The 13543-nt window shown below is 39.3% G+C and overlaps 1 protein-coding gene across 1 annotated transcript in view; it reads right to left on the bottom strand.

The window, feature by feature from the left end:
- Positions 1-1576: 1576 nt before the first annotated feature.
- Positions 1577-13543, bottom strand: part of LOC135474787 (breast cancer anti-estrogen resistance protein 1-like) — a 35062-nt gene continuing 23095 nt past the window's right edge. Inside the window, exons 2-3 of the mRNA XM_064754384.1 lie at positions 12035-12322; positions 1577-5699 (exon numbers count right to left, since the gene is read on the bottom strand). Coding sequence (XP_064610454.1) covers positions 3396-5699; positions 12035-12322 — 2592 coding nt within the window. The 3' untranslated portion in view covers positions 1577-3395. The remainder of the gene's footprint in view (positions 5700-12034; positions 12323-13543) is intronic.

Here is a 13543-nt window from a genome sequence, read left to right as displayed (position 1 = left end):
ATTGTGAATTAGTGAGGGAGTCGAAAACAAGCTTCCCAGATTTATGTCAGTAAACAATCTCCTGAATGTTCACGGTGATTTTGGCTTGTCTTTAGAACCAACCATACTCGTGTCTACACTTGCATCTAACCTCTTGTGTATATCACTATGAGATCAAGTCATCTGAGCCAAACTCTTTCATGTTCTCCATGAAGAAATGATCGTTTTTTTTTTGTTCTCGGAAAGGGTTTCAATTCAAAAGTTTCTGTGGTGTCAAGCTATAACTGGCAGTGAGGTTTTTGTGTATCTGGTCCCTGTTGATGCCGGAGGGGTCCACAATGGGACTTCGATGTTAGCCGTTATAACACGGCTCTGTGAAGAGCCTGTTATGCATCAAGTTGCAGAGGTAATAATTGTTTCGGATCCCTCAGTAAAATGATTTCCAAATGCATTTATTACATAAAGTAGTCCTTTAACAGCTATACTGAGAGAATTGTGCCTCTAAGACAATGTGATATGACAGCCACAAAATGGTACAACATGTAAACACTGACCTGTGGATGAAATGAGAAAAATGTAGAGTACCATTCCTCAGTAATGCTAGTGATAACTGAAACTACATGGAATTGGTGCCTCACACAGGCCCTATACAACACGGAAGAATGCCCTATCTGAAAACGTGTTCATCAGCCCATCAACTGGGTTAGCTGGAGCCACTGGATATAACCATAAATTAAATGTCAATACCTTTGTGTTTGTACAAGAAGACAACTTGAGCACTAAGTGTATTACAGTAATTTGCTGTAGTGCAAATCTATCTCAGCAAATGGTCAGCCGCTAGATTAGGTCCCATGCTAGCAAATATTTGGATGGTGTTGGACATACCAAAACCCTCTCAGAGGCACCAATTAAAGGATACTGTAGCAAAGTAGATCCAATTCAAGCATGCCTTTTGCCAATTTTCTGTGATTTTATGTTTTAGCAAAATATGACTTGTGAAAAAATTTACAAAATTGGACAAAGCTGATTGAAGTCTGAAATCAATGTCTATATCCAACAGTGAAGGCCAAAAAGCAAATGGAGTTATTTATGCATATGCTTTTATAAATCATCTGAGATGAGCAATTCTTATTATTATTTGAGATAATGCCAATATTGGGAAAAAGAAAGAAAAAAAAACATGTATCAAATTAACAGGAAAACAGAAAAAGAAACAAAATGTAGGATCAAAACCCTATTCATTAACAAACACAAAGACACTGCACAAAACTTAACACACACATAAAAAAATGTAAAACATGTAACCATACAAAAACAAACATTATTAACAATCTTGATGGGGACAGCCCTAACAATTTTCAAAAGAAGTTCCTTATTTGTATAGTATCCTGGTTTCATGTTGGGAGGATCAACAAAACAGTCAACAATAAGATGAAAATATATGGCTACTATAGGATGCCGTGTGAAGGTTAAAGCTACAGTCAACATAGCTCTATTTTGAGAAGGCAGCAGACACCCATACAAGATGCACTGTGTTGTGAAATATATGACCTTGCCATGACAAAATTTTCCAGATGAGTTCGCAAATTATCTCACGTAGCTTGCACTGTGTTAAACCTCTTAAGATGAAAATATATGGCTACTATAGGATGCCGTGTGAAGGTTAAAGCTACAGTCAACATAGCTCTATTTTGAGAAGGCAGCAGACACCCATACAAGATGCACTGTGTTGTGAAATATATGACCTTGCCATGACAAAATTTTCCAGATGAGTTCGCAAATTATCTCACGTTCCAACAAAAAATAGTTGCTTTTACAGCTTTTGTTTAGCTGTGCGGAGGCAACACAGTGTAAGCTGAGGATATTTCTCACTGTTACTCTACTTCAACTGAGACGTGGTTTAAAGAATGATGCCCATTATGGGCCAAGTCAACATGATTGTGTGTCATGATGAACCAGGAGTGATAGGCACTGTAGTGTGTCATGTCCACAATATCCCACTCCTGCTGTCAAAGTAAACACCCAACAGTCCAAAGCTGTATGGAGAGAGAAGCTGTGGAGGTACTGGACATCACATCACAGCTTGTTTCAAGGTCTTGCTGTGATAAGCAGAGGTTGGCCCTGGGTGGTGAATTGGAAAGAAAACATCCAAAATTACACACACCACACCCAGGACCTTTGAGGGGCTGGTATTACAAGGATAACATGGTCTATTATTGTGGATAATATATCACAGGCTAACTCACATTAATAAGTAAAATGCAAATGCACCTTATCCTAATTGACAAGGACTGTCTTACACTCATTAGGGTAAAACATATGTTTCCAACATATGCGATGCTCAATGCATCATTACATAAAAGTAGGATACATGGATAGCCTTCACAATCAACTTCTCATAGAGACTTGCTTATATGATGAAGTAGACTTCAGTACTGCAGCTCTGCAGAAAACAAAACCTGAAAAAATCAAACTATTAAAAACAGGTATGCTAAACAGTATTAAAGTGAAAGAAAATGGTTTTAAGCCACTAACCACGCTTCAGCATGAAAACACAAGAGGAAAACAAGTAATAAGTACATGTATTACATGTTCAGATTAATACGTGTATTACAACTGACTAGAAATGACTTTATCAGTAAATCTGTATTAATCTAGATAAGGCTGGTTAATAATTGTCGACAAAAATATTGGTAGGTCTATACACTATAACAAACTTGTTTTCTGGGTATTGCAAATGTCAACCTCACAGCACTGTCTCCTATCAGAACAAGACATACAACATTAACATTGGTGAAACAAACCAGTCATTAAAGGACTTAACATACAAGATGTGGTATAGTCTACCACTTGTCAAGAACTGTACACATATATAGGTGGCTGATGAAAATCTGCCATTACATGTATAAGGCACATGTACATTATCCAGAGCTGCTTGCGGGGACAATGCAATTCATTGTCTCTATAATGAGAACTTACAGTACACCAATTTATCTGACCATTAGTACTGACATTAAACTCTGGCAAAACTGTACGCCTACTCCAATTATATCACTAGGGTTAAGACCAATGGGCAGCACTAGTTAAATGTACATCATTGACTGTGACCATGTGGCAAAAAATGACAAGCAAACATGTGTCTGGTCACCATATGGCATTTACACAATGGTGACATGAAAACACAATGACAAGCTTGTGTACAAAATGGTAATGTGCATGGCAATGATGCATGGCTGTATATGTTGTCACAAGCAAAATCTCTGTTTTCTTTTTTTCTTTTTTTGGTACAAATGTACAGGTATTAACGAGCATGTTAATGAAAGTTACAAGGACACCACATGGGATGCACCAAAGTGTGCCATGTGTCAAATAGTCACTTGCCTCACAGGTATCTGGGGGCACCCAAGGGTATGCTGTTACAATGTGCCTGCTTGCACAATAACTAATTTTAACTCGTGTCCAGCATGTGAAACATCAACAACACGATCCACCATCTCCTGGACAGACTGGACTGAGGGATATTGTAACGCTGCTGTTTTTGTTGCTGTCACAGTCAGCTTCAAGCAGTCACACAGAAAATTAGCACAGTGCATGACCTTGCTTCTGATGTCACTATTCAGAAGGTTCCTATGCAAAGTATCTCCAATGTACACTATCTTATGAGCAGCCAAAACAACAAACTTGCTGTGAGCAATAAAGACACGTGGTGGTTGATTATACTCAATACAACCAAAGAAAGCGTCAATGGCATTGGTGAGCAGTTGTGCGTGGACATCTAACTGTTTGATGTAAAAGCTGAGAAGTTGTTGGTCGTTAAGTTCCAGTTTACTGGACAAGCTGGTTTGCTCTGGAAGAATGAACTGACTCATGTCAGTGTTCACTGGGGTCTTTAAGTCTTCCTCGAGTTTCTCCATCTTAGCTAACTGTTTAGGGGACAAATCATCCTCGTTGGCCTTGCCGGGGGAATCCTTGGTTGGACATTGCAGTCGTTGTCTGGCCAAAGCTTCCCTTGCTTCCAGATGGACATAATCATAGTCATCTACCCAATCCTTGGCATCATTCTCATAATGGTTATTGGCCAAAAGGTTCTCTTTGCTGCCACTGGATATTCTCTTGACAACAATGTCTGACTTCTTATTAGTTTTCTGGGGAGGAGTAGGAGGAAGTGGTCGGTCTCTCGGTGGTGGGGCAGGTAAAGGTCGTTGTTGAACTTTGCCACTCTGTCCTTTAACAGGAATCTGAGGTTTTGGGCCCACATCAGGCTTTGGTTTCAAAACAGGCTTTGGGGAAGACTTTTTGGGGTCTGGCGTGCTGCTAGAACGTGACTGGTTCAAGTCTTGAGCCCGTTTAAACAACAGCGTTGAATTACCTTGAATGAATGATGCAAGTTTTCTCACATCACTATTCAAATCTTTTGACTGGGAGGCAACTGTGCTCAGGTCATCATCCCTGGTAACTGCAGACTCTAAAGCCAGCTTGGTCACATCCCATTTGTAATCTTCTAAATTCTTGTAACACTTCTGTATCTGTTGGAGACTTTGCTGGAGTGGTAAGAGTTGCCTGTGAAGTTTCTTTATCAGATTCTTATCAGCTGCTCTCATTGAATTGGCCAGAGCACCTTGAGCAAAACTGACAAAGGCTTCCAGTGAAGCTTTTACGTCACCACACGCTAGTTTAATGTCGTATAATCTTGGTTCCAGTTTCTCACGCTTCCGCCATGTACTACTCACAAAAGAGTTCATTTTTGTGGTGGACTTTTGTACATCCTGTTGTAGTTTCACTAACAAGTCCATGGCAGAGTCTAGATCGAGTGGAAGCTCATCATACGAGAAGAAAGGTACATCTGAATCTCTTGAGCTCATACTACATGTGGAAAGTCTTTGGCCTTCATCAGAAGAATCTGACTTGATAGAAAGCACTGAGTCTCTGGTTACTTGAGGTGGAATAGCATACACTCCGCTGTTAATTTTCCTACCAGTAAACTTCAAAGTGCCATCATCTCGTTCCGAAGACGCTGCTTCAAGGACAATCCTAGGGGCATTATTGGTGGGTACATCATATATATCATCTACTGAATGTTCTTTGTTGTGTTTGGTAATGGTATCATATGTATGACTTGCTGGTTCTGCATATATGTTTGATCTGGGAGAGTCGTAGACCTCAGAGCCAGGAACAACCTTAGGCTTGCCCGGCGAGTCATACATACAGGTGTCGAGTCCTGAGTCCGTGGACGTCTGTTTAACAGCCCTAGTGCCGGACGGGGGAACATCATACAGGTCCTGTGGAGACACATCCAGACTGGAACGGGCAGAGTCACACACACTTGGGGGATTGGAAGACCGAGCAAGGCTTGGGGTGGACGCACTGCTGGACAGGGTCATGGTGGAATCAGCAGACATGGTGGATATCATGCTGGACCTATTGGATCGAGGAGTGTCGTAAGTGTCTGTACGAGGCAAAGGGACACTGTAGATATTATCAGGCGAGTGTCGAACACTTAGTGCTCTGGCTGGAGGGGTATCATACAGTGTGGTTGAAGAGTTATCCACCTTGCTCTTGTTTAACAATGAGTGGTTATAGTTGCCCTGGGAGTCTAGAGAGTCGCCCTCACACATGGACTCGTTAGGGAAGTATCTGGAGGGAGGGACATCATAGTCATTAATGCTTTTGTTAGGCTGGTTGTAAATGTAGACATCTCCTACCTTTCTGGGAGTCACCACCTACAAAACACAGAAAAGATATCCATCATACATGTGTGCCATAAAAGAGCTCATATATACATGCATATAATACAGCGAGTTTTAGCCAGTGAGATAAAATATGTTCAAGAACATATGAAACATGGGCCTGTTAATGTTTTATCATGTATCTTCAATGGCAGACATGTCTGCACACAAATTGCCTGTGCAATGTGGTTAAGACAATGAAAATGTGTCAAATTACATAGACAATAACACAAAGGTAGTGTTCATTGCATTCACTTAACCTGCACTTTTCAGCTTCTAGACTCCTTTTCTCGACAAATAGAAACTTACGACAGGATATGTGACCAGACAGCAAGATGAGAGTAAAGACTGATCATCACACCACCGTGTAAAGACATTCAGCTCAAACTTCCGGCACTTAATGGACGCTCACCCTAAAAATCCATTAGACAAGCTCAGGACTTGATGTCCTTTGAAAGCTGTTAAAACTATGTCAGTTATGCATGTTGAACATTTAACAATCATTTTAGGAGAGTGAAAAATTTTATATGCCATCTCACATACAGTAAATGTGCAAAATACTGTTAGATCTTACTTTGGGGTAAGTCATAAAATATATAATCATGTAAAACTTTTATTACCAATGCAATGAAAACCTTACATCAGGAAAGAAAAACTTTCCATTACCAATACTAATTCGGTACAGTACTGAGAAGATATCCAGATGCTGTTTCTAGTTCAGTTGCATGTCCTATTTACACTCAGATATGTTTAGATGAATGGCACTCCCACGTGTTACACTCATACAATGCACAGATCATGTCGGCTGTCTGCAATGGGCTTCATAACACACAACAAGAAAGCAGGAAAGTACATTTTTTATATATTAGGGTATGGTTACAATGAGCCAGAACAATTATGTTCCTCAAAGGAAGAAGAGGTCAACAGAATAGACTATTAATGTAAGATTCACCCGGTCACTTCACAGTTGGAGACTGGGAATCCCACAACACCTATACAGGTGCAAGTGGGGTACTATGTCTTAGGGTTACTCTCATCATAGGAATCTGTCTGCCTACTGCTGCTTAAGAAAGCTTCAGTTCGAACTTGTCAGTCATAAGTACCCTGATTCTGCAACCTTTTCCACCAACACAACAACCAATATCTCAAAAGATTCTAAGACAACTATGGGGTGTAGAGAAATAATCTGTACAGTTTTATGAAGCTTGCAGCTTTCACAACACAAGCAAAACATTTTTCATGTCATAATAATTGTATGCATAAATTCCATTGAAAAAAGTGCTTTAGAGGTCAAAAATGTTGAAGATTTACAGTAGTAACTTTTTGTCATCGTCACATCTATTATAAAGTAATCATTAGAACTACATTATATGATTAGAAGCATCTAAATGAACTACTTTGCACTTGTTTCAACAGTCCCTCATTAAGAAGGGTGGAACTAGTACACAGATTTTTACATATGTAGAGACAAAGCTGGGCTTGTGTTCTTATACATGTACATGCAGGTCTCAGTTCTGTGTACAAGTAATCTTACACATAAATGAAAGGCTTCAGGGCATACCATGTGGGGCTCATTAGTAGTTAACAGTCACAAAACAAAACAAAAACAAATAAGACTGATTCAGTTCAAATCATAAAACAGTCCATTTCAGGCCTCCGAAGGTCTACACAAGTCTAAATATTTTTATATTGGTATACCAAAATATATTTTGTTATACCACATCATGTTACATAAGCAAAACTAGGGGTAAATAGTTAGGTAGTTCAGGTTGACTTGAAAATACACATATATACATGTACAACATACATGTACTGTGAACCTGAGCATTTACCATGTACTGTCTGCACAACATATAATTACTCTGGTGCATTTGGATAGTATTGTAAGGGTTCACAGTGGGTAGGAGAATATGTAGTGATAATAGCCCATAAATAAGGACTGCATTCAACAGTTTGACATTACAGCAATAGCTCAGCTCCGCATGTTTATCAGTTTTATGGCTGGCTATTCAGAAGCTGCATTCGACCACAACAGGGCAGGCACACATAGCACCTTAGTCAGAAATAATCAAAATTCTTCAGCTTTAGCAAACCTGTTCTGTACCTGACTGTCCGAACTACTCTAGCTGTCTACCATTCCAGTATTAGAGCATTCTGACCACTGGCTAATTTTGCTAGGGCAGACCCCATGGTGAGGGGTCATGTCAAGTTCAGACTGTAATAAACCATTTAGTGGGTCTGTCTAATGTAAACATAAATGTACTGCAAACCCATCAACCTATTAACAGACACAGGTAATGTTAATGTATGCATATGTACAGTATATTACCACAGCTATAGACTTTTAATTGTATTTACAGATTAGTCAATTCAGTAAAACATATGTGCATGTTCAAGACTTTTCAAACAATGATCATAGCTGTTCAATAAAAATATCAGACCTTACAAATTAATTTGGCATAAAGCAGTCCCTTGTATTTTGTGATCCTTTCCTCAGATAAACCACTGTGTTGTGAGACCTGAAGTTAAATCAACTTAGCCAAAATAGCTTTATTTTCATACTAAAGTACAGAGGTGAACAAAACCCATTCAAACTTGTCCCTTTCCATGACAAAATATGTACCAAGCTATACATAAACAATCTTTTCAATATGCTTTACACACACGAAAACTCTGCCAAATAAATCAATGCTGCCTCTTAACTTGTGGAAGAAAACAGGAAATTGTATCAGCTTACACACTGGTACATTGATTGTTGATAAGCTTGGCAAAATACTTATACACAAGGCCTGGGAAAATGGCAAACCTTAAGATTCCTCTGGAGAACAAAAACAAGTATTTGTACACTGCATGGACACAATACACAAAGACATTATACTGCAAGATCATGACTTGATGTCACTAAACCTATTATTAAACATCAAGAGAGATTCTGATGCAAACGTTACAGAATATGAATACTAAATACTGATTTGGTCTGGGATAAATGAAGAGGTAAGAATGGGCAGCTGGGAATGACATGGGTAAGGAAACACTTCAATAGCTCTGAAAAGGACATTTTGTGCACCAGGCTTAACACGGGAACTCAAAATCTTCACATCTCAGGAACCCCCACAATGTGCTGTTTAATGAAGCTTAAAATTTCTTTCATAACAGTTAGCGTGTTTGTTGTGTATTCATGAAGCAGACACAGCTGCGACTGTGGGGTTCAGACTGCACCCGCTCACACTTCTTCCCCGGTTATGTTTGTGAAGTTTCTCTAAAAATGTTTAACATTACATGTATACAGAAACTGTATCCATCCGGAAATGTCTTATGAAAATGTTATTTATCACTACATAGCTAGGGAGAATTCAACATGCTAAGGTCACAGTGGCTACCTGCCAATATTATCCTGTAAACGAATAGGCCCACAGGATGGAAGTCTACGTTGACGTTATCATGAACACCAAACAAAGTGTACCTTTTCTAATGAAAATTATACACATCTGTTTTAATCGACTGCACTTTACTCTAGATCATATCTTTTCACAGATGATAATGATACACATTTGTTTTTCTCAACAATATATAAATGTACATTAACAGAAACTGTGATAATTAGAAGCATACATTTCATGTCAGCACATACCATAACACTGAAAACCTAGCTGGTCTATCGTAACAGTGAGATGTACATAGGATGAGACCTCCTCCATCACCATCACCACAGCAGCCTGACAAAATTTTCTTGCTCCCTATCTAGCCCTCTCTTCTGGTTACAAAAATTGTACAAGTACACTAAAATCCCTAAAAATGCTCACATTTTGGGCACGCCACTGGTGATGCTATAAGTTTAATAAAAGAAATTGCACAAAATTTTTGCTATTGTATTAGAAAGGCCAAATGATTCCCAATCACAAAATATCAGCCTCATCTGTGCACGTGTTACTGCTCAAAATCAGTAATAAAGTTCCTCAAATTTACAAAGCAGGTACCTGTAGTATTAAAACTTTTTCAAATTTAACAATAACCTTAGCACTATAAATAGTAGAGGTATGCATCTGATATTTACTGAGAGGCAAGTTGTTTCAGCTATTCTTGGTAAATACAAAAAATCTGATTTGATCAGCGAATACAGATTTTTTGCCAAATACCTCCAGCATAGTCTTCTTAATAATAATATAACAAAATCCCTCAGTGTTTTTCAGCCATATAGTATTAAAGAAACAGCTGACAGCCTTTATTTATGCCTCATTAATTACACCCCTAGGGTTGAAATTATACACAAGGGGCGTGATTGCTTACAGTTGGGGCCCACTACTACACATGTGATAGTTTACTATTAATACGGCTGTGTAAATGTGTACCGATACCAGATGCCAGCTTAACATGTACATGTACTCTGATGTCCTCCTGCACATACAATTCCAATTTTTTTACAACCCTGAGCACAGTCCTTATTAACTACTGATGTACAAGTATTGTTTTTTTCAAGTCTCGTAAAAGATTAAATTTCTATGTAAATTTTACATGGCCAATGTATTTGAGAAATATTTAGAAGATAAGAAATAAAAACTTCAAAAAGTTTTAAAGATGCCGAAGCCTATTGCGTAACAAAATATAACTGATCCTTCCATCTTGCTGCTATTCTGGGAATGGCAACTCCAAAGTTTATAGTCAACCGGGGGATGATGAAAGGTCTCTTCACTTTTGGCAAGGACATGTATTTTAAGTCTAAGCAGCTTACATAATATAATGTCTACATTTTCTTCAGGGATTTAGGAAAACAAATTATGCTGGGTGTGCTGATGGATGGCCTGTTTAGCCTAGCTGGCTGGTGGCTCTTGTCTGTAAACCGCAAACTTGAGCTGCAAACTTCCCTGAGAAGGACAAGTAGTTTGAGACCCTGTTAACCAACAGTGTAAATATTGTCTGTCTGCTGGATTCTACACTACATGTATGGTTATTCTTGTCTTGCTCAATATCAAACACAGATGACTGCTCTTCTTGTGCAGAAGTACAAAGATACATGTGTATGTCTGAATTAGAGGCACCATAGCTGCACTACATAGACATATATATATACTACCACAGTATGCCTTGTACACTTTCAATCACTTATAATTTCAGGGAATTTTTCACCAACTAATCACCCTGCTGTACAAACTCTGACAGATGGTTAATGCAATGTTGACAGAATCACCTGAAATTATAAGCTTACCATAAATCATGTAATTTCATGTGATTTTTCAACACATTAGTACAGAAGGGGATTGAAATCATACTGTATGTAGCTGGAGGAAACTTCCATGACATTATGGGTAGTTTTCTTTATCTTTTGTCAACTGTAGCCAATCAAGTATATGCTTCATAATCTATACAATACCAACATTATTACGTGAAACTACATGGACATAAAGAGCTGATGCTTTGACCCTCTAAACTGATAACTCTGACGACCCTACGTTATAAATGTATTATGAAATCAATGTGAAATCAACCACTTTAAAATCACAAAATCATGCCATGCAGTTTATGGCTATTGATGCCTCTGTATTGTATTTTTCAATGCGTTGTTGCCTCAGCTTGATTGATACATGTAACTCTTTGAAAGCCAAGGGAAAACCTTTCTCAACTGGTGAAATATTAGCAAAGCCACTAATGATACATATTATCTGCTTGAAAAGTGACATCAAAGTTTGTTAGTAAATTACACAAATGCTCATTAGTATTTATCACTCAATATCCGTCCTGCAATTAAGTCCATCTGCCAAGGCAGCAAATTTAGACAATGACAATAATGACAGGACTGAGCCACACAAGCTTCTGATCAATATAAGACAGAACACTGAGCTTTTTTTAACATTCTCCAGAGGTGAGTCAGAGATGGCAAATACAGGTGAGATCTCTACCTGTGTGTTCACTGACAACTGCAATGGCGTCAAGTGTACAGGTGGACAGGCAAATATAACACATTACAAACAACATTGATCAGTCCAAAATGTGGACATGTAATATACCATTTACTTGACACATGCAGGCTTTTTCGTGAGAAAATGGCTGGCAAGCAGTTTTACACTCCTTCTTGTCATTTTTAGCGAGGAGTATGCGACTAAATCAAACCTTTCCATACACAAATAACATGTTTAACAGACAAGTTACAGAGAGCGTGCCTAAATTAGGTGAGAACACGATGAGGAGAAAGTACTCTTGGTCATGAGGACAGTCATTGTATCCTATATTCTATATGCTCTTACAACTGAAAAACTTCCCTCTATCTCAAAGGTTGTATCTGTTTGTGTGTGAACATGAGAAACAAAGTTCACCTTGATACCAATGTTACTGACCTTGTTGGGCTGAAGGTCCCAGCTACGCCGGTTCCAGTCGACCTGGGACATGGTGGGAGGGGTCTGGTACGAGCTGGGGTTGGGTTCGCTACTCCCGTTGTACATGCCTGTTAACAGTTTTAACCTGTTGCCTGGTGCAATGCCGCTCTTGCCACGCAGTGAACACAGCCACCAGCCGTCTAATCCCTCCGTGTCCTGTTCAACGACAGTGAGGATATCGCCACGACGGAATGCCAACTCATCCGGGGACTCCGCAATGTTGTCATACAATGCCTTGGCCAGGAAAGTCTGTAAAACAATAATAGGAGGTTGGTCATCAAACAATGTTTACATACTGGGGTGTAGTGTACACTGACCAATAACTGGAAGACAGCATGTTTGGGGAAGAGACCACAGCCATTAAATACTGTACAGCCCCTGCACAAATACACCAGCCCCATGTACCTTGGGTGATCAAAAGACAATGACCAGCTAACATCAAAGACATTCGCTTAATACCCCAGGTAGCTAGAGATAGAGAAATCAAAGGTGTTATGAGAAACTAAAGGGCTATGCCACCTTCATGGATTCATCAAAGAGCATTCAAACTCTTTATCTATAGATATAAGACATAAGTGTAGTGTGCTGCCCAGGGGTGTCCACATGGTACTATATTTCAAAGGTGCCTCAGATACTAAACCACCTTTACCTCTTTCACCATCTTCAGTCACTACGTACAAATTTGTAAGTTATCGCACAACATGCTCATGTATGTACACCATCCTGTCCCACCAGCTCTGACATATACTCATGCATACAAAACCTGAACCAAACAGGTGAGAGGAAATGAAGTACTGAACATACACACACAACCTTGTTGTTACCACCTGAAGAGAACAGCTAAAGTGTTTTTCCTTTCCTGTTTACACAACTCTGCCTCACATATGACATGGATTAGCTGTATAATGTGTCAAAGACCAAACTAACTGACCTGGGTTGTTGTTCTCACCTGGATAATGCCAGGACAAACAAGTGGACAAAGTCGAGGGCAGTACTTTGTGACCGAAAGCCCCCCTAAAGCTTTGGGCACACAGCCTCAGGTGTGAAATCCACTGTCCCTTGTCATAGAAGCCTCACTGTTTGTGTATCACAGCCACAGTTTGAGAACATTCATTTCCTGTGTTACAAATCAGGAATCAGAAGACCGAAGACACTGGTCAAAGCTTGAAGTAATGGTCAATGATGAACTTGTGACCACATACATGTACATGTATCAAACTGTTTTAAATATATGATCTCTCCTGAAGACCCTTACTCTGATGAAGTTGGCCTGTCTCCCAGACTCTGGATGGCTGCCAGAGTGTTCAGAAATACATCAACCTCAGCTTGGTGACTGCAGTACAAGTGACTTTCTTGACAAGAAATTAACACTAAATTCAGAGCTGGTCAGTGGGCAGTAAACCACATCTCCCTGCAGAAGTTTACAGTAGTAACTATCTGATCAATCAGATGAAGTGAAGCGCTGGGCGT

The sequence above is a fragment of the Liolophura sinensis genome, chromosome 9, assembly GCF_032854445.1.
Source record: "Liolophura sinensis isolate JHLJ2023 chromosome 9, CUHK_Ljap_v2, whole genome shotgun sequence".
In the NCBI taxonomy this organism is placed as follows: Eukaryota; Metazoa; Mollusca; class Polyplacophora; order Chitonida; family Chitonidae; genus Liolophura; species Liolophura sinensis.
This window is presented reverse-complemented; position numbering and strand designations above follow the sequence as displayed.